The sequence below is a fragment of the Pararge aegeria genome, chromosome 12 (assembly GCF_905163445.1).
Source record: "Pararge aegeria chromosome 12, ilParAegt1.1, whole genome shotgun sequence".
Classification (NCBI taxonomy): Eukaryota; Metazoa; Arthropoda; class Insecta; order Lepidoptera; family Nymphalidae; genus Pararge; species Pararge aegeria.
The window spans coordinates 1,262,524-1,282,738 of NC_053191.1; the positions used below are offsets into that span (position 1 = coordinate 1,262,524).

The following is a 20,215-nucleotide window of genomic DNA, read 5'->3' on the forward strand; positions in this document are numbered from 1 at the left end:
ACTAAATTAACAAAAGCGGTCCTTAATTAAAAATACCTACTTATTCCGTATAGTTCTTTCGGACGCTATAATCCTTAAACATATTATAAATGCGAACGGGTGTCGGAACTGTTTGTATATTTCAGATACATAAAACCATTATGTAGTTAAAATTTACTATTTAATCAACGTAAGTACGGGGGTAGATAACGTGAGCAAAATTTTCGGCCTCACTGAGAATCGAACCGAAGACCTCGTGATCCGTAGTCATCCGAACGTATTAACTAGAGTAACGAGGCAAATAATTTTATATATTAATGCAATAACTTTTTATTATTGTAACATGTTATTTAAAGAAATATACCTATAAACACATTAAACAATTAATAGTGAGAATATAGCGAAATTTGCATACTTGAATAATGTAGGTACTAAACCATATAATATGTTAAATATTTTTTTTATATAAAAACAACTGTTCCGTAAAATTTTAAATAACTATTAACTAAACGAATTGTTAAATCCAGTGCAAGTTTGAGTAGATAATTGCTTGAATAACATGATTTCGAAGGTAATTCAAGACTTTCCGTTGAAAGAAATATTAATATGAGGTAAGAACCACTAAGGTCAAAATTTTGCATGACATTATTAATTAATAAAATACTGAGCTGAATCATTTTCTATATCATAATAAAGCCCTTTATAAAGTAAAAGTTGTTTAAAATAAAAATATTCCATTATTGTAATCCTAATCAAAATCTTCTATTAGCAAAAACACGACAAATTAAAGGTGTCGCACGGAAATTATATTATTTAGATTTTAGACCATTTCATAAAAAAATTAGAAAAAAAAGAAAAAAAATATTTCTTTCTTGCTTTTTAGTTGTATAACGAAATCGAATATTTTTTGCAAAAAAATCTTTTTTTCACAATTTAATTAGACCGGAACAATGAATATTTGTAAAGTCAGCATCTTCTGAGGATGCTCCGATTTCAGAGCGAAACGTGCGTAGAGGGTACATTGCCGAAGATCTGTTATGTGTGGGGTATAAGGATTGAAGAAATTATAAATATACCCTACAGATTCTGTTGCTGTTCGCGGAGTATAGCAAATTAGCTTAATTTTCATAATATATCATGGATTTCCGCAAAGTAACGCCTGCTTCTATCCAACAACTGTTTTGCTATTACCTGCACAAATACCCGATGAGTTCTATTCTATATCACAATATATTTATAACAATATAGTATTTGTAAGACAACATATTAGTCTTTAAAAACAAAAAGTGGATATCAACAGTCGACTTACAAGAACTGGTCAAAAATTAGTGACATCTGCATATCGTCTGCGAAAGGCGCAGAAGTCATTTGTGGGATTTAGTATACGCTTTTATAATATAATTCCTAAGGTAATTTTGGACCTACCAATGCATAAGTTTAAAGAATGTGTTAAAACACAATTTATTACATCGAGGTTATTACACAATTGATGAATTTCTTAATGACAAGGTTCCTTGGAAGCATCCGGCTCCGTTTTCATCTCGCACAAGATAGAAAAATGAATTTTAAAATGTAAAACGTAAATTGTTTATATTGGAAAAGAGCAACTGCTGAGTTTCTTGCCGGCTTTTTCTTTGTAGAATCTGCCTTCCGAACCGGTGGAATAGTCACTACACACAGACAGACTTGACGTTTCAAAAGTGCTTATATTAGGCCTACTTGAAATAAATGAATTTTGAATTTTGAAAAAAAAATTATCATACTTTATTCCATAGGGAGCTTAGAAATAGCAATTTTTTTGCAATCTTTACAGCCTTAACAGCCGATTGTTCACAGTTCACAGACAGTCACCTTTTCAATTACAATCCATTTCATTACACTTTTATCCATTTTATAACTCGCTCTTAAGCACGAATACAGCATTAATACCAGCTGCATTTAAGTGTACCCGGGCCAGCGTGGCTAGCAAGGCAGCAGACATTTTCTCCGCGGGGAAAGGACAGAACACATATCCCCTCCGACAGTTTTATCCACTTTATAACATAGAGTAAAATTCTTTGTTTACCTGTTGCCATGCTTTGGCACAAGTAAATTGTATCCCATGTCAGTGGATAGAATCGAAGACTTTGAGATGTCTCTCAATAAGTTCAAAGTTTATATAAAACATAAGCTTACAGAAAAATTCTATTATAATATACTTAAACATTAAAAAAGATTGGGTGTGAGTTGCTCTAGCTTCATAGCTAAATAAATTTACTGGTGATAACAAAAAAAAAAATACCCGGCTAATGGCTGTCTTATGCTATGGTAGCAGTATGAAACTTTTACCCCCACAATTACCAAAAGTATTTTCTCTGGTCTGGTCTGGTTTTAAGGGGTTTTAATATAATTGTTATACCCCATCAGGTTAGCCGGTTAACATCTTAGACTGCATCATCACTTACCACCAGGTATAAATGCAGTCAAGGGCTAACTTGTAGCGGAATTAAAAAAAAATGCCTAGCAGGACACATTACGATTACGTGATACTCATGCTGCGGAACGTAATTATATATTACGGATATTAATTTAATTATAATTATTGCTTGAGAATTACCTACGCGTGGGATTTGATTTCAATTTTGACCTTGTGGGCTTAAACGCTGCATTGTTAAGGTGAACGAACTTCATTAGGAAGTGACAAAAGAAATGGTGTTAAAGTACATTCATATAACTATATGTCCGATATGAAACGAACGGATTTTCGCTGGTTTATTAACATTTTCTTGAAAAGTAGACCGATTTTAATGCGCCAGGGTTTGAATTCGCATCACTCTAAAAATCGCGGTTGGAGTACTTTGCCAATAAAGCTACATAAAAATAGCATGGTAAAAAGCTTGGGTATGAATTGCTGTAACTGTACAGCTAAACACTTACTCGACTGTGAGATGGTGATAACAAAAAAAACCTGGCTAAGTTTGTTGTGGGCTCTTAAGACTTAGACCAGGGCGCGTTGGGAACCCTAGCTTTAGTTTTAAGTTAACGTTACAGTTATCACCATCACCTAACATTAGTGTTAACATGTTAAATGGATGAAAGCTTAATAAGTGCCTGTGATTAGGTCTACATGAACAAAACATTTTTAAATTTGAATTTAATTTTTTCCAAATTTTGTATGCATTCTAAAATTATATATTCTTTAAGAAGCGTTAGTGTCGCTAACTTTGGGCCTCATAAGAAGGCTCAGAGTCACTCAGCGGGCGATGGAGAGAGCCATGCTAGGAGTATCTCTACGTGATCATATCAGAATCGAGGAGATCCGTAGGACATAGTTCCGTTAGTAGTAGAGTTACCGACATAGTTCAGCGAGTCGCGAAGCTACAGTGACAACGGGAAGGGCACATAGCTTGGAGAACCGATTGACGTTGGGGTCTTAAGGTGCTGGAACGGCGACCCCGCACCGGTAAACGCAGCGTAGGTCGGCCCCCAACTCGGTGGATAGAAGGCATCAGGCGAGTCGCTGGAAGCCGCTGGAGGCAAGCGGCCCAGGACCGTGGATTGTGGAACTCCCTACAAAAGACCTATGTCCAGCATTCGACGTTCATTGTTTGAAATGATGACGATGAAGAAGTGTTATAGAAATGGGAAAACATATGCTCGCGTCAATGTCATGGCTAATAAAATATTACTTATGGACATTTATATGTGCAATACATATTCATCATGCGAGACATTTTTCCGGTTATGTTTAAATGGAACTAGTTTTGGCTGTGTATTTACAAAAATAAAAAAATATTTTAAAAAATGCTGTCATCACTCGGTAGGTTGTACCTAATCACATCTTTCGCTACCTACTAGTTGTCACAAGCTTGGGTAAAGGTTACCATATTCAAATAAGTACTAATACACGACAGTTTATAAAAAAATTAAATTGTTTATCAAAGTTTATCAAACCCACAGACATATTGATATCCATATTAAGAGAGTTGTGAAAACATAATGTAGTTTGCCATTTGGTAGTGGCGGCCATCTTAGACCGTGTTTCATCAAACAAGGACTCATTAACTTTCAATCAAAACAAAATCAAAATCGGTCCATCCGTTCGAAAGCTATGGTGCCACGGAGAGACACATACAAAAACACACGCACGCGAACACACATACACACACACACACACACTCACATATACACACACGCACGAATTATAATGTACTCACAAACAAATATAGTCACATTCCCTCACTTATTCTAACACTTGAATTTAAAATTAGCATGCATCGTATCCGTATCGATAATTGTTTTTTTAATTTATTTAATTTCGATTAATATTTTTTTGATAAATATCCAGCGGTAATTTTGTAAGTTTTGGAGGTGGGCGTAATCACTGTATAGCAGTTTTAAACATTTACAGTGATCATCGTCCATTCGTTCATTAATTATTTTTCACAAAGCAAATCAATTTCATTGCACAGGAAGGTTTATTATTTTAACAGTTTTTTATGAAAATATCCTTAATGTTTAGAATTCGACCTGTTACATTTTTACTATAAGTATATAGATATTATTATTAATATCAACACATTATCATTCCGCTACAGGGCACGGTCTCCGCTTACAATTACAAGAGTAATAAACATAAACACACCATACATCATCCAGCCACCATCAGGCACAACTACTCAATCGTTTTTTTTTTCTTATTTTATCTTGTCTTTGCTATGGAAGAGTGAGGTCCCTGACAGAAATTTTAAATAAATATAGTACGACAATAAACACATTGCCATCTAGCCCCAAAGTTTGATGCTTACTTTTTTTTTTACGAAGAATTGCATATATAACAAATAGATGCCTCACCGTTAACCCTCCAGCTCAGCAGTGGGAAAATACATAGGCTTATTGCACTGTGCAGTAATAAATTTAGTAGGTACTGACTTTTGGGCTCTTTCAAGTCTCATCACTAAAGAATAGAACCACAGAATCACACTAACTGGTAATGCAGTACTTGCGTACCCGACTTTGCCAGAGTCATGAAACTTCCTGTCTAAGGATAGAATTCCCAAATGTGTTTCAATAATTCAAAATAAGATTTGGATACCGATTTTCTCTTGTTTTTAATGTGAGGATTTAAAAATTAAAAATTAAAAATTCAAAATTCATTTATTTCAAGTAGGCCTAATATAAGCACTTTTGAAACGTCAAGTCTGTCTGTGTGTAGTGACTCTACCACCGGTTCGGAAGGCAGATTCTACCGAGAAGAAGCCGGCAAGAAACTCAGCAGTTGCTCTTTTCCAACATTAACAATTTACATTTACATTTCCAAATTCATTTTTCTATCTTTTGAGAGATGAAAGCGGAGCCGGATGGTTCCAAACAACCTTGTCATTAAACAAAAAAAGGTGCGGTCCAAATCTACATTGAAATGCAGCTTCCATGGTCTGGGATGGTCGCCGTATATATGTGCTTATAAAAAATAGTTAGGTGTAACAATATTGTTAATTTTAATATGTAAATAATATTAAAAACGATGAATATTTTAGAAGTTATTCGACGTGGCCTTCTGAAACGAAATTCACCTTGACTTTCATATCGTAATTTTATTTTATATGTAACTTTTTTCCTTGTTATTATTTAACAATTATATACAACTAGCTACACCCCGTGGTGTTGCCCGTGTTGAAAAAGTCGTTTGGTTGCTTTATATGGGCGTGAAGGAAGGTTGTTATTAATTATAAAAATACGAATATTTCTGTAAGCCAACCGTGGGAATTTTATATGGATCAAGGATGAAAAATAGCCTATGTTACTCTCCATACTTCCAACTAACGCTATTCCAAACATCAAGTCGATTGTTTACTTATTTAGGGAGTAAAGAAAGGACTAAGAAACAAACATAATTTCGCATTTATAATAGTACTAAATAAATATATATAATACGACAATATACACATCGCCATCTAGCCTCAAAGTAAGCGTAGCTTGTGTTATGGGTACTAAGATTGCTGATGAATATATTTTTTTTATCAATATAATACACATAAATACTTATAATATACAGAGAAACACCCAGACACTAAAACACATTCAAGTTCATTATACAAACGTTTTCCTTTTGTGGGAATTGCACCCAAGACCTTGGACTCAGAAAGCAGGGTCGCTGCCCACTGCGCCACTCGGCCGTCTAATCTAAATGCATCGTAAATGTGCTATTCCAGACCACAATTCAGCTCTGTAACAAATTTCGGCCAAATCGGTTCAATCGTTGCGAAGCGATTGAGTAGCAAACATACAAACTTTCGCCTTTACATTCTAGCTTAGCTAGCGATAGCTAGCGATTTCATCTGCGCGGACTTCAGAATTGGGTCCGAAAAGAAATGAAAAACGTGACAGTAATAAAAAATCCCGGAAAAACATCTTTTTCCTACGGGTAAACACGTTTAGACGTGATAACCGTATTACACGCGGGCGAAGTCGCGGACGGAAAGCTAGAATGTTATAAAGGGACAATTACATTACGAACAAATTATTGGTGTGCAACAATTATGTATGCTATTCCCACGGGAAATATTTTAGAGATAGAGATTAAACTTAATGTGTTAGCTTCTACCCGCGACTTCGCCTATGTGGACTTCAGAGTTGGGTCTATAGCTTTGCTCGTTAACAATTATTAATATATACCACGGGAACACTTTGAATGATCAGTATAGAATGTGTATGTCCTTTTCCATAGCATGTCTGTCTGCCCGAGGCTTAGCTCGTAAAAAAATTTCAATTATTCCCTCAGGAACTACTTAAGGAATCGGGATAAGAGGTAGCCTATGTTCTTTTCCGTGTCAAAGGCTACATGCATGCCAAATTTCATGCAAACCCGTTCAGCCGTTTTTGCTTGATTGAGTAACAAACAACCACTTTTTCACATTTATAAGATTATGCCCTGTGGCTTTGCCCGCGTAAATTTCGGGACGCAGCGTACTTCATAGTCTACACCTATAGTCATACAAGAGTTTTTTTATGAACATTTTTTTATCCTTCGTAAAAAATATATAATAAATTAATAAATAAATAAATAATACATATTTTTTTTAATAAAATCTATCCCATGTTACTTCTGATACATCCAAGAATACTTGTATAAAGTTGGATGATGATCGGTAAAGTAGTTTTCGCGCGAAATCGTAACAAACAAACTTACATTTACATTTATAATATTAAGGAGGAAGTAGGAAGAAGAAGAATATTAGGATTACATGTACTGTCATACTAGCATAACACAAGTGTAAGAAGTATGCACATACTAGAAAGCACCAGGGCAACATAAAAACAAAGGAGCGTATTGCACACACTGTCCGTCAGTTTGAAATTTGAAAATCAACAACTAAAACTAGGGTATTCCGAGACCACATTTCAGGTAGTCATAACGTACCAGTGAACTCTCTAAACCCAATATTATCCTGTACCTTCCTTACTATTTTTCGCATATGGAAGTACTAGGGTAACATAAAAACACGTAACCTGAAAGGCAAGAGCTATGAACTATTCCGACACCACATTTCAGGTACCAAGTCATCATAACGTACCAGTGAACTCTCTAGCAGCCGCAGCCGCCACTAGTGTGCACAAAAACACTCGCCACATCGCGTCAACCCCCGCGGGTATCTGTTATCATTACTGCTCGCGGCCGCGAAAACGCCAGCCTTAAATAATCAGAGCTGAAACTGTCTCACTCGCTGCAGACTCTAGACGCGACAGTCGACACGTCAAAGATATCAAGTTAAAGCGGGTAAACTAGCAAAGAACCCTCAATTTTATGCTGTACATTTCTAACAGGGTACTTTCGTTATGTAAGTACCAGAGTAACATAAAAACGAAAGAAACTAGCAATTTATAGCCCTCATATAAATCCAATTTTATCGTTGACTTTAAAACAACTGACGGCAATTCGGAGTATAGTTTTATCCATCTTTGCTCTTCCCGCCGGTGTCGTACCGTAATATAATGGCTGACGGGTAGCAGCGTCAAAGTCAAATATTTCTTTATTCAAATAGGCACATAGGTGCCAATTTAATGCGTTCATTACATAGAAAATGCGTACATAGTAATGAGTAGTGATAGCGATAACTACGAGAACATTCGTAAACTCAAAATTTATACTGCGAGGGTTCACCCTTTTAAAACATATTACGCGCAAGAAGGAATGTGAATTATGGCACCGTTAAATATTGTACAGAAAAAAGGAGTGACGTATTGAGGATTAATAAAATAATTCAGTTAAATTTCAACGACGCATGCTAGCTCAACATTGAAGAAATGAAGTCAAAGTTTGAACAACGCACACTTATATGCTGCTTAAAGTTCGAAAAGGGAAAGTCCCGAATAAATAAAAAATTTAAAAAAAAGTTCAAAAAGTATTTTTTTTAAAGTTCCTTACCTGATTAAAATATAAATATAATTTTTTAACCACAGTACACACATCGCCATCTATCCTTAAAGTAAGCGTAGCTTGAATTATGGGAACTAAGATATCTGATGAATATTATTATGAATAATATACAGACTCTGAAAAACATTTACGTTCATGACACAAACACTCGAATCTCGGAAACGAGCCCACAGCCTCGGAAAGCAGGGTCACTGTCCCCTGCGCCAATCGGGCGAATTCGATTCCCCTTTTTTGTTTTTTGAAGCTCTTAAATCATCATTCATGATTGTGGGATTTAATTTTATTGGCTGAAAGTCCAATCTTTGTTTCAAACCACTTATTTTATCGCCTAGCAATCAAATCTAACAATATCCTTTTTGATTAGGACAGCATATCTTTCATTCCGAAAGTGTTTTTTAAATATTGTGTCCATATGGGTCATCTTTTGTAATATTTATATAAATATTGTAAGAAGTTGATTAAACTGATGGAATTGAGAAAAACTATTCATTATAATCGAATTAAAAATCTATTTTAGAATATTAAAATAAGCCCTTTATCGTTATTTAGGCGCGCAAGTCAAATTAGCATAGTTTTTAGGAGGAACAATAAACAGCTCTCTTATCATTATAATTAAACTTAATATTATAATTATTCTATTATATTCCTGTTATAAACTAATATTATTTTATATTCATATAATACTTTTTATCTGAATTTTTTTTTACGTCGTTATCTGTTATTTTTTGTGGTACCAACTTAGCATTCTCTGTTATATTTGCTTCAATAATTTTAACAATAGGGGCTTCTGGAAGAAATCTCTTCTGATATATGCTGTCCTTGTACCTACACTTACTGACTTTATTTTATATAAATATTCTTATTCTATAAATAAATAAACTGCAATTGCATGATAAAAAAATGTTTTCTTAGCAATTTAACCTATTTTATTTATTGCATGAGTAAGAGTGGTTTTAGCTTGTCCGGAATCTCGCCGGTGGTATGTGATGATGCAATCTTAGATGCTAGCGGGCTAACCTGTTAGTATGGTAGTTATACCCCTAATCGGTTTCTACGAATACGAATAGAATAAAGAGTTAACTAAGATAAATATTAATAAAGGATATCGTCGGCCCAAGTCTGAACCTCGGCTAAGATGACCAATTGGGAGGAAGAGAGATCGGACGTTGTGAAATGTCTAGAGAAGTGGCACGTAGTTAACGAAACGTCAGGGTTGTTATGTATTGAATAGAAGCAGGCGTTATTTTGCGGGAATCCATGATATATTATTAAAATTAAGCTTAATTTGCTATAGTCCGCGAAAAGCAGGAGAATCTGTATGGTGTAATTTATAATTTCTTCAATCCTTATACTCCACACCAAACAGATTTTCGGCAATGTACCCTCTACGCACGTTTCGTTCCGAAACCGAAACATCCTCAGGAGATGTTGACTTTACAAAGAATAATTGTTAAACGTTAACAAAGAATTGAAGAAAATATAAATTACACCATACAGATTCTCCTGCTTTTCGCGGAATATAGCAAATTAAGCTTAATTTTCATGAGGATTGTTATGGACGTATTTTGAAGAAAAGAGCGTTAGCGTGGGTACAGGGAGGCCGCAAACACTAGAGTTTTTGACTGTCGGATGGAAAAACCGGGTTAGGAATGAACATTGAGCAATGCTTTAGCGGTGCACGTTGCTATGCGAGGTCGTCAAACCATCTGAGGTGCTTCAACATTTTTTTACGCTAATTTTCCGCCGGACGGTAAGCGATGTATCCCAACGTAGCGTGCTTGTCTTTAAAATTTCTATTCACGCATAATTTGTTCAGCCAGGCAACCTTAGAATAAGGAAAAAAAGAGGAAAACAAAATACAGGTGGTACAAAAAGTTTACGCGATATATGCGAATATAATGCGATGAATTATATATACTAATACAAAAACTACTACAAAAACTAATTTACACAAATAAACCATACATAAAATAAACATGAAAACTTTTTGACATATTTCAGAAAAAATGTTTCATTTCTCAATTATTGGTTTCATCGTCATAATCATCAGCCTTTTAAGCCTTTTTGGGACGCAGTCCAGTGGGATAGAGAGTTCATGACCGCTTTTTTAAAATAATCTTAAAAAGCGTTTTTTTAAGCATAATTTGTTATTACTCGTATTTAGGTAAGGTAGTGTAGAAAACGGACCTTTTTAGAATCCTTTAGAGAATCCCAGATCTTTGCGATGAGTACCAGAGATAAAGAAGGAAAGCGATTCATACGTGTACATACCTTTAGAGAATCCCAGATCTTTGCGATGAGTACCAAAGATAAAGAAAGAAAGCGATTCATACGTGTACATGAAAATGAATTCCATAATGGTGCAGATGCCTCGCAGTCAGTGGCGTGCACTTCATACATGCACGAAATCACTGCCTAACCTAAAATTGATATATAACTCGTATTGGAGGGGGATTTTAGCCGTTTTACGCAGTTTTACTGCTGTGTTTCCTGGTAAGAAACCTAGTGCACGCGACTGCTCGCAGTTCTATGGTAAAAAAGGAAAGGTACTCGATGAAATACTGTACTGTACTGTACGAAATCTAAAATTAACTTAAAATAAAAAACGTCACTCGAGACATGCGAGTGGAATGACAAAGAAATACAATAAAAATGGCTGCCCTTTCCTGCTACAGTTTTATCGCGTGTGTGGCAGAAAGCCGGAAGGGAAACAAGGCGAACCGGGTGAATTGACGCAACATGTATACATTAAATTAGTATCAATGTAATATTTGCGTATTTTAAAAGGTTGCAAAACTAGATGTAATGATATTAAAATTTAACAAATCAAAATTAAACACAAAGACAATTCGCAAATGCTTGTTGTCGCATTGAACATGAATATTCCGTACAGCTATTATCAATTTTTTTTAGTCTTATCAATATACTAGCTGACCCGCGCAACTTCGTCTGCACCAAATTAATTAATATCTTAAAAAAACCTAGAAACTTATTGCAGCGCTACCCGGTCAAGTTTTATTTCCAAACTATATTATTCGCGGCCCGTCGTCGCCGTACGTGTTATTCTATACCCGTGTCGCAACTTCTAAGCGATAGGTTCAATTCGAATAATTTAAAAATGAATTTGCAGGTATATATTCAAACTTAATATTTATATTATTTTATTTCTTTCGCATTTATAATATTAGTATTTAGTAGGTACGCATGCATTCGATCGTTGTCCCGTATGCCTTGCGACTTGCTGTTTTCTGTGAAGAGTTATGTCCTTTATCTCCGACAATATTTATCAGACAGATCTCCATTAAATTTAGACAATACATGCTTGATAGCATACACTTTTAAATAAAAAAAGAATTATTAATATCGGTTCAAATTTAAAGGAGCTATGAAGTAAAATTAATAAAAAAATTCATCCCTTTTCCCTGAGGAAACTTATTGTTTATCGGGATAAAAAGTATGCTAAATGTTGAATCGTAATACCAGCTACCACTATGCCAAATTTTATTTAAATCCGTTCTGTAGTTTTTATCGTTGTGATGCCCGGACAGCAGACTGACAGACAGACAAAAATTCAATAAAAATCTGTTTTGGACTCAATATCGATTATAAAGCATGCCCCGGTCAAAATTTTCAAAATATATTAAATGTACAGAAATCTTCCAGTTACAGTTTTATTATAAGTATAGATATGATCTATATTAAAGAAAAAAAATAAAAATAAACATCCTACGACAATATACTACATTGCCATCTAGCCCCAGAGTAAGCGTAGCTTGTGTTATGGGTACTAAGGTAGCTGTTGAATATTTTTATGATAAAATTAAATGTGTTTCAGGGAAACACATTAAATTGTATCACACAAACATTTTCCAGTTGTAGGAATCGAACACACGGCCTTTGACTCAGAAAGCAGGGACGCCTCCCCACTTCCACTGCGCCAGTCGGCCGTCAAAATAATTGTACTCAACATCAAGAAGAAAAGAAACATGAAGTAAGAAGTTGAATACAAAAGGCGGTTTTATTTTAAAATAGCGATCTCTGCAAGGCAACCTTAGAATTGGGAAAAAAAGAGGAGAACACACTGCAGTTTGTGCAATAAATTACGCGATATATTATGCGAATATAAAGCGATAAATACATACTAATACAAAAACTAATTAACACATATAAACATTAAATAAAATAAACATCTAAACTTTTTATCATACTTCAGAAAAAATGTTTCAGATCTCAATTATTTGTTACATCGTCGGGATTCGGGAAAAATTAAAAGATGTAAGTTTTATTATTTTTTTATACCAATAAGTCAAGTAAACACGTTATTAAATAGGCAATGTTTTGGTCGGAAGTAGTCAAAGTTATCTTTATAAATCTATTCAAATAAATACAATTGAATTATATATATTGCAATAACTGTTTCATTATTCGACCTCCCTGGCGCAGAGCTTAGCGCTGTTTTAAGTTTGAGGTCTCGGGCACGAATACCGGCAGGAGAGATTTGGGAATTCATTATTTCCGAATTTTCTCTTGTCAAGTCTGGTCTTGTCCGACAAAGACGTGCCGTGCCGCTCGGCGATTAAGCGTTCCGCTATCATGTCGTGTAGAAACCGATTTGGGATAAGGTAAAAATATATCTGTCATAATCCCTAGCTGTATTAAATCGGCGGAAACGGTGATAGTCTAGTGGTTGAGGCTTAAGCTTTCCTTTCGTGGAGACCGAGTTCGAGACCCGGCATGCAGCACTAACTATTCGGTGCTATGTGCGTTTTTAATATGAGCAATTTAAATATCACTTGCTTTAACGGTGAAGGAAAACATCGTGTGGACCTGTATGCGTGAGAGTTCTCCATAATGTTCTCAAAGGTATGGTAGGCCAGCGCGGTGGACTACGGCTTTAACCCCTTCTCTTTGTGGGAGGAGACCCGTGTCCTGTAGTAGGCCGGTCGGCCGGAAAAGTTAGACGAGCTGGGATTCGAACTCAGGCCCCCGAAAGAGAAGCCGAGGTCCTACCCCCTGCGCTACCAGAGCTTCCATTCAGATTATCTTTATATATTATGAACTCTCTCCAGATTATAACCTCTTCAACACCTAAGGTTGATGGTAAAGGTGGTAATTGTTGGACGCCCGCTGTTACTTAGGCATGCCCGATGTAGTGTAGGTCTGTTTATAAGGGGTGGTTTTCCTCTTAGCATCAGGTAAGCCATCTTCTTGGTCCGTTAACTATTACTACGAGTATAAAACAAAAACGCACTTTGTGTTTCTTTAATTAAATATTAATACACGCAGTTAAACATCGTAACGTTCCTACTCGCAGATAAGAATCTCTATTTTAATTCTTAATCATATTCATTAAAATAGCTATCAACTTGATAGTTATCGTAAAATAAAGTTAGCCTTAACCTCAAAATATTTGCTATCATTCTTGCTTTAAAATATATTAATAACTAGCTTCTGCCCGCGTCTTCGTCTGCGTGGACGAAGAATCGGGTCTTAAGCTTCGCTCGTTAACAATTTTCAATTTTCCCTCGGGAACTTCTTTAAGAATCGGAATAAAAGGTAGCCTATGTTCTTTTCCATTTGAAAGGCTACTCTCTCTCTCCCTATGGTCGTTCCTTCATCACTGAAGATCGTGGTCCTGGTGAGATCTCAACTTCGCGTTGGTAAACTGTCTCCATCGACTTCTGTTGGAGGCCATTTTTGCGATTTGATAGAAGCGGTCTGAATTTGATTTTTTCAGCTGGTCTGCCCATCTTGTTGGGGACTGGCCTTCGAAAGTCGAACACTAACTCCTAGCTGCGCCAGGATAGACACATTTGTGCGCTTGGCTGTCCAGGGTATTCTCAACATGCGCCTCCAACACCACATCTCGAACGCGTCTATCCTTTGCCTTTCTCTTGCTTTGATGGTCCACGTTTCAACTCCGTACATGAATATAGGGTAAATCAAGGCAGAGAAATGGTAGATCGAAAGGCTAAATGCATGCCAAATTTCTTCAAAATCCGTTCAGCCGTTTTTGTAGTGAGTTTTTGTAATTTTGAGTAGATTGAGTAACAAACATCAACACTTTCACATTTATAATATTAGTAGGATAGTAGGATTATTTAGAAAAACTGTATAGCGAGTAACCTTAGCGAGCTAGTAGTATAGCTGTATGTGGCAGAGCTCATTCGGGGAAATACTACCACCATTTTTATTTCTGGCTTCCGAAGGGCGTGGTTGGTATGATTAAAAGCACATGAAGTTTAACTGTGATATCGGTTGCAAACGGCCGACTGGCGCAGTGGGCAGCGACCCTGCTTTCTGAGGCCTTGGGTTCGATTACCACAACTGCAAAATGTTTGTGTGATGATCGTGAATGTTTTTGAGTGTCTAGTGCTTACCTGTAATATTAAGTATTTATGTATATTATATATATATATATAAAAGAGAAAGTGTGTGGGTATTTTCCGTATAGGCTCCGAAATGACTGGAGCGATTTCAATGAAACTTTCAGGAAATCTCCGGATTGACCTGGCGAGTAATCCTGTAAAGTTTGGTGACGATCGGAGCACTCCTATTTTTGAACTGTCAAACTGTCAAATATATCTTTTATTTACTATGTTGATATTCTATTGTTGGGTGTACATGTGTGTAGATAATGATCTTCACCCGCTCAAGAAGAGAATAGAAGAGAATGAATACGGAGAGAAATAAATGATTTAATATATTATGAGACTTAAATTAAAAATTTAATGATGTAAGTTTATTGTTTAAATAAAATAATTCAAATCTAGCCCGGCGAAGCGGGCTGGGTACGCTAGTTATTCATAAAAATATTCATCAGACATCTTAGTACCCAATACACGCTCACTTTAGGGCCGGATTGCGATGTGTGCACTGTGGTAGTATATTTATTTATTTATTTATAGCGGGTTATATTAAAGCTACGACTTCTTCTTCGACTTCACTTTCGGAGAACCGAGTTCGAATCCCAGCACGCACCGCAACTTTTCGTTTTAAGCAATTAAAATATCGCTTGCTGCGACGGTGAAGGAAAACATCGTGAGGAAACCTGCATGCTTGGGAGTCCTCCATAATGTTCTTAATGTGTTCATAATGCGAAGTCCACCAATCCGCACTGGGCCAGCGTGGTGGACTTCTCATTCTGGGAAGAGACCCGTGCTCTCTAGTGGGATGGTTATAGGTTTATATGATTATGATAAGGCTAAACACCTTCAGGTTCATGGTCGGTCAAGAATAAATATTTAAAAAGATAAAACTAATATTGTTGCTTTTTTGCTTGTTGCTTAAATTAATGAATGAATATACTTTTTTCACCACAAAAAGTAGAGAGGTGAGAGACTTTGAAATTAAAAAAAAATCAAAATCCAAAATTCATTAATTTATAAGCACTTTTGAAACGTTTGAAGTGACTCTACCTCCTTCGCCAATGCTTGTAACCTCTGGCAAAGACATCCCGCCAAGATTCGCTAGCTTCAAAGAGGTTGCGTAGAAACAGATTAGGGATGTGGGCTTTTATATAACTACCATAACTCTAAAAGGTATTTTACTTGCCATCTTAGACTGCGTCATGACTTATCAGTATGGTGATTACTGTAGAGAACACTAGAACAAGGACTAACTGTAGAGAAATAAAAAAAAGATGAAGACATTTCCGTGAACTTCCGGGTTACTGTAAACTTTATCCTACTTGCGCCTAATTTTTTAATTTGGTCTACCTTTTACTGAAAATACTTAAAATCAATTAAATTCATGATATAGTAAGAGCATAACTTATTCAAAATAAAAATGAATCGGCCAAAAAACGTACTTAAAAAATATAATATAAAACACTCTCATGTTGGAATCTACGTCTTTGAAAGTAAGGTAAAAATTATAACTAGATATTAATATATTAAACTTATAAACACACTTACTTCGCAGCAAATATGATAATTACACAACAATAGCGGTAGTTTTTGTCTACTTCGATTATCATAATATGCCCACCAGATATAAATATAAAAAAAAAACATTTGCATACCTATTACGATTTACGACATATACATTTTTAACGTTAAGGAAAAAACCAGGCATTGCTCGTGTTTTATTTTTAACACCTTTGTACAGTGTACTGAACATTCTTGACGGATCACCCAATGAATCGGTATTTTTTTATGGTAATTATTATTGACGGACCAAGCGGATGGGAGATGGTTAAGTGGAAAACCGTCACATATAAACAGAGTTACAATGCGCAGGCGCATAAATCATGCTCTAAACAGGTCCTTCGAGGTGCCGCCGTGTTTCCATCAACCTGCACAGCTAAGCATGGGCAGACAATATCTCCCCGGGGAAAGGATAAAAATGTATCTCCTCCCACAGCTTTATCAAACTCTCAGAGCACTGGCGCACAAGTGGAAATAATATCCAGATAATAAAAAACGGGGAGGGGGGGGGAGTCACGTTAATTATGTCAGGGGATATAATTGGGGGATATCATTTTAATCTCCCGCCCGTGCTAGCCCTGCAGAGCACTGGAAATAATAGGATAAAAATATATCTTCTCCCACAGCTGTATATACTCTCAGAGCACTGGAAATAATATCCAAATATATGTGTGGTACAGACCAGTGAAGACGAAAAATTTGACCAATGATTTCATATTTATCATTTTACGTTGCTAAATATTTGCATTAAACAATGTTAATAAGGTTAACATAGGATGTGCCTATTTTAAATCAAGGTTCCCCACATCAAAGTTATTTAATTTATAACTGATGTTTTTCAAAGGTCCTAGTTCTTATTTTAACCAAACTTGTATTTATTGACGTCACAAGTCACGATAAATCGATTCGCTTAGAAAACTTACCTGTTTGTTATTTATAGTGATTTATTTTTAACTTATTATTACGCTGTAGTGGGTACCTCGGGTTAATTCGTCATTCAAAATAGCTTCATTTATAAAAACGTCAACTTCTCTAAAAGCTAATTTTTATAAAAGTAGGCTTGTAAAATACTAGCAGGTGCTTGCGATTTCGTCCGTGTACAATTTTTTTTTTACATATTCATTGCTTATTCGACACCCTTAGATGGACAAAAATATTTTATGTAAAACAAAGAAGTTTTATACCATCTTTTGGGCAATTTTCTTTTCTAAACTTCAATGAGGCCCTCATGTAAATAATTTATAGAAACGGCTTATTTCTGCTGCCTATGCGCTATAGAAGATAAGCCATATGACCGACGTAGAAACTTCTAGGCTGGTCTATTTTTAGTTACGAGTACTTTCACAACATTATGGCATATGAAATTTTACTATGGGGTAATGCTGCTGATATTAGCACTATTTTCGTGCTGCAGAAGAGGGATGTTCGTTCGATTTACAATATGGGTCCGAGAGAGTCGTTGAGGGATTAATTTAAAGATTTTAAAATAATGACAGTAAGTCAGTACCTACATATTTGAAAATTTAATGTACTTATGTCATATTTTAAAGAAAAAATGTTAATGCAATAATTTAAACATTAGAAGTAAGAATAAAATTAGGGTGCATCAAAATACACAATTCGTTTAAAGGAAATTGTATACATACAATTCTACAATAAACTACTTGACATCTTGGAGATGACTCTTATAAAGTTCAAAGTTTGGATTAAACGTAAGCTTATAGAAAAGTCCTATTATAGTTATCGCCATTATTCTTATGTAATGTACGCATCAGACGTGCCACCTTGACAATGGATATAAATAACGTGTCCACCTACGAAAGCACGGGAACATGGAATAGGAGAAGTTTACCCCCGTTTATTATTACACATATATTATTTAGATATTATTTCCACTTGTGCGTCAATGCTCTGAGGGTTGATAAAGCTGTAGGAGAAGATACAAAATATATTTTCTCCTACAGCCTTACTTCTCCTATAGGTTATCCTTTCCCCGGGGAGATACTTGTCTCCTGCAAATGCAGCACGGCTAGCATGGGCAAGATTATAATTAATTATATAAATTACCCGGGGAATTATAATATATAATTTCCCGGGGAAAGGATAAAAATGTCAGCAAGGAGGAAAGGATATTTTTTTTTTCTTCAGCGAGCATGTTGAAATGATATCCAAATAATAAATGTGTTGTTATTCTTCTCCTATTACATATTCCCGCGCTTTAGCAGGTGGGCACGTTAATTACGAGTATTTCCCTTGTGATATAATTAACGTGCCCACCTCCAATACAATTACAATTCGATACAATTTTTTCTCCTGCCCGTGCTAGCCCTGCAGGAGTGGATTTTTAAAATCCTTTTTTAGCTCTCCTCCTCTGGATTTAGGAATTACTTTTAAAGAAGTTATAAAATAGAGTTGAATGAAGAATTTACCATTTTTAACTTTTTGTCCCAAACCTCAAACGATTCAAACTGAAATCACAAACATTTGAATCATCGTCAGTCTAACAGAGCCACCAGTCACGCTGCTAGGCATTGTCTTTAACCTGATCTCGGAGACACGGGTTCGGGCTCCGTCAATTTCTGCAGGCTAGTAGTAACAGTAAGACCCTACCTAACAAAAAATATTTTAAAATATTAACATTTTGTTAAAAAGTTCCATATTTTAAGTTTTGCTCCGGGGCCCTTCATGCCATAGTTACGCCGCTGATTCATATATACAAACAAATAACTTCTTAATGTCTCCACTTTATGGTTTAAAATTAGAAATTAGAACCTAATCAGATTACTGATTCCTTAAAAACACTTCATTCACTAAAACTTAACAAACTCCTTCATACAAAATATATTCAATTTGCTGATTGAAGTTATTGCTATAATATTTTTGCAGGCAGTATTTTGTTGTCTTCATTTTTACATACAGGTAAGTGTGTGCTAAGAAGAGACGCATAATTTAAAAATAAATCAAAATGGTTATTCGTATGTAATTCAAAAAACTACATCTAAATCAACCCTGTATTTCGAAAATTGGAAACATGTTATCAAAATATAATGCAAAAGTTATCTAAGGTAGTCGACCCAAAGTGTTACTTACGTACCCAATCAAAACAACTGTATTCATATCAACCCAATTGTTTTTCAGGCAAAATGTTTAATCACAGACACTTAGTGCGTATTTATATAGTTTAATGTTATAATGGACTTAGTGAAACTGGAAGTTCAGAGCAGATACGCACATAATATTTCGTGTTGATAATCACTGTTTCCGTTTAATTGATCGATTGAGGCGAGGCCTCAGAGATTACTTGGGTGAAATTGGATTTAGGCCCTCTAGTCGCCCGTCCGTTTGTCTATCCCAGTCCTAGTGGTAACTAATCAATAAAACTATGACCCAATTTGACTACTTCTTTCATCATCATCATCATGTCAATCTATTACCGGTCTACTACAGGGCACGGGTCTCATCTCACAATGAGAAGGGATAAAGGCCGTAGTCCACCACGCTTGCCCAGTGCAGATTGGTGGAATTCACACGCCTTTGAGAACATTTTGGAGCACTCTCAGGCATGCAGGTTTCCTCACAATGGTTTCCTTCACCGTTGTAGAAAGTGATATTTTAATTGCTCAAAACGCACATAACCTAGAAAAGATGGAGGTGCGTCTTCGAACTCGGCCTCCCGCAATTGAAGTCTTACCCACTGGGCTATTATTTAATGTAACCTGTATTTAATATTAGAAATGGGATTGTTATTTTGAGTTCCCCAATCCTATAAATTCATTGTTATTTTCAGTTTTCCTCATAAAATCTGGCAAATGGTTAAATACTTTTATAGACATTGCGTATGGACTTTGCTTGTGAAGTGTTAATTTTAAATAGTGGGCACTTAATTTATTTT

At 35.6% G+C, this 20,215-nt stretch overlaps 1 protein-coding gene across 1 annotated transcript in view; it reads right to left on the minus strand.

The window, feature by feature from the left end:
* The window catches only part of LOC120628326 (O-acyltransferase like protein-like), a 32,349-nt gene extending 24,759 nt beyond the window's left edge, over positions 1 to 7,590 (minus strand). The window contains exon 1 of the mRNA XM_039896643.1: positions 7,533 to 7,590. Within this exon, the coding sequence (XP_039752577.1) occupies positions 7,533 to 7,590 (58 nt within the window). The remainder of the gene's footprint in view (positions 1 to 7,532) is intronic.
* Between the last annotated feature and the right edge of the window lie 12,625 nt (positions 7,591 to 20,215).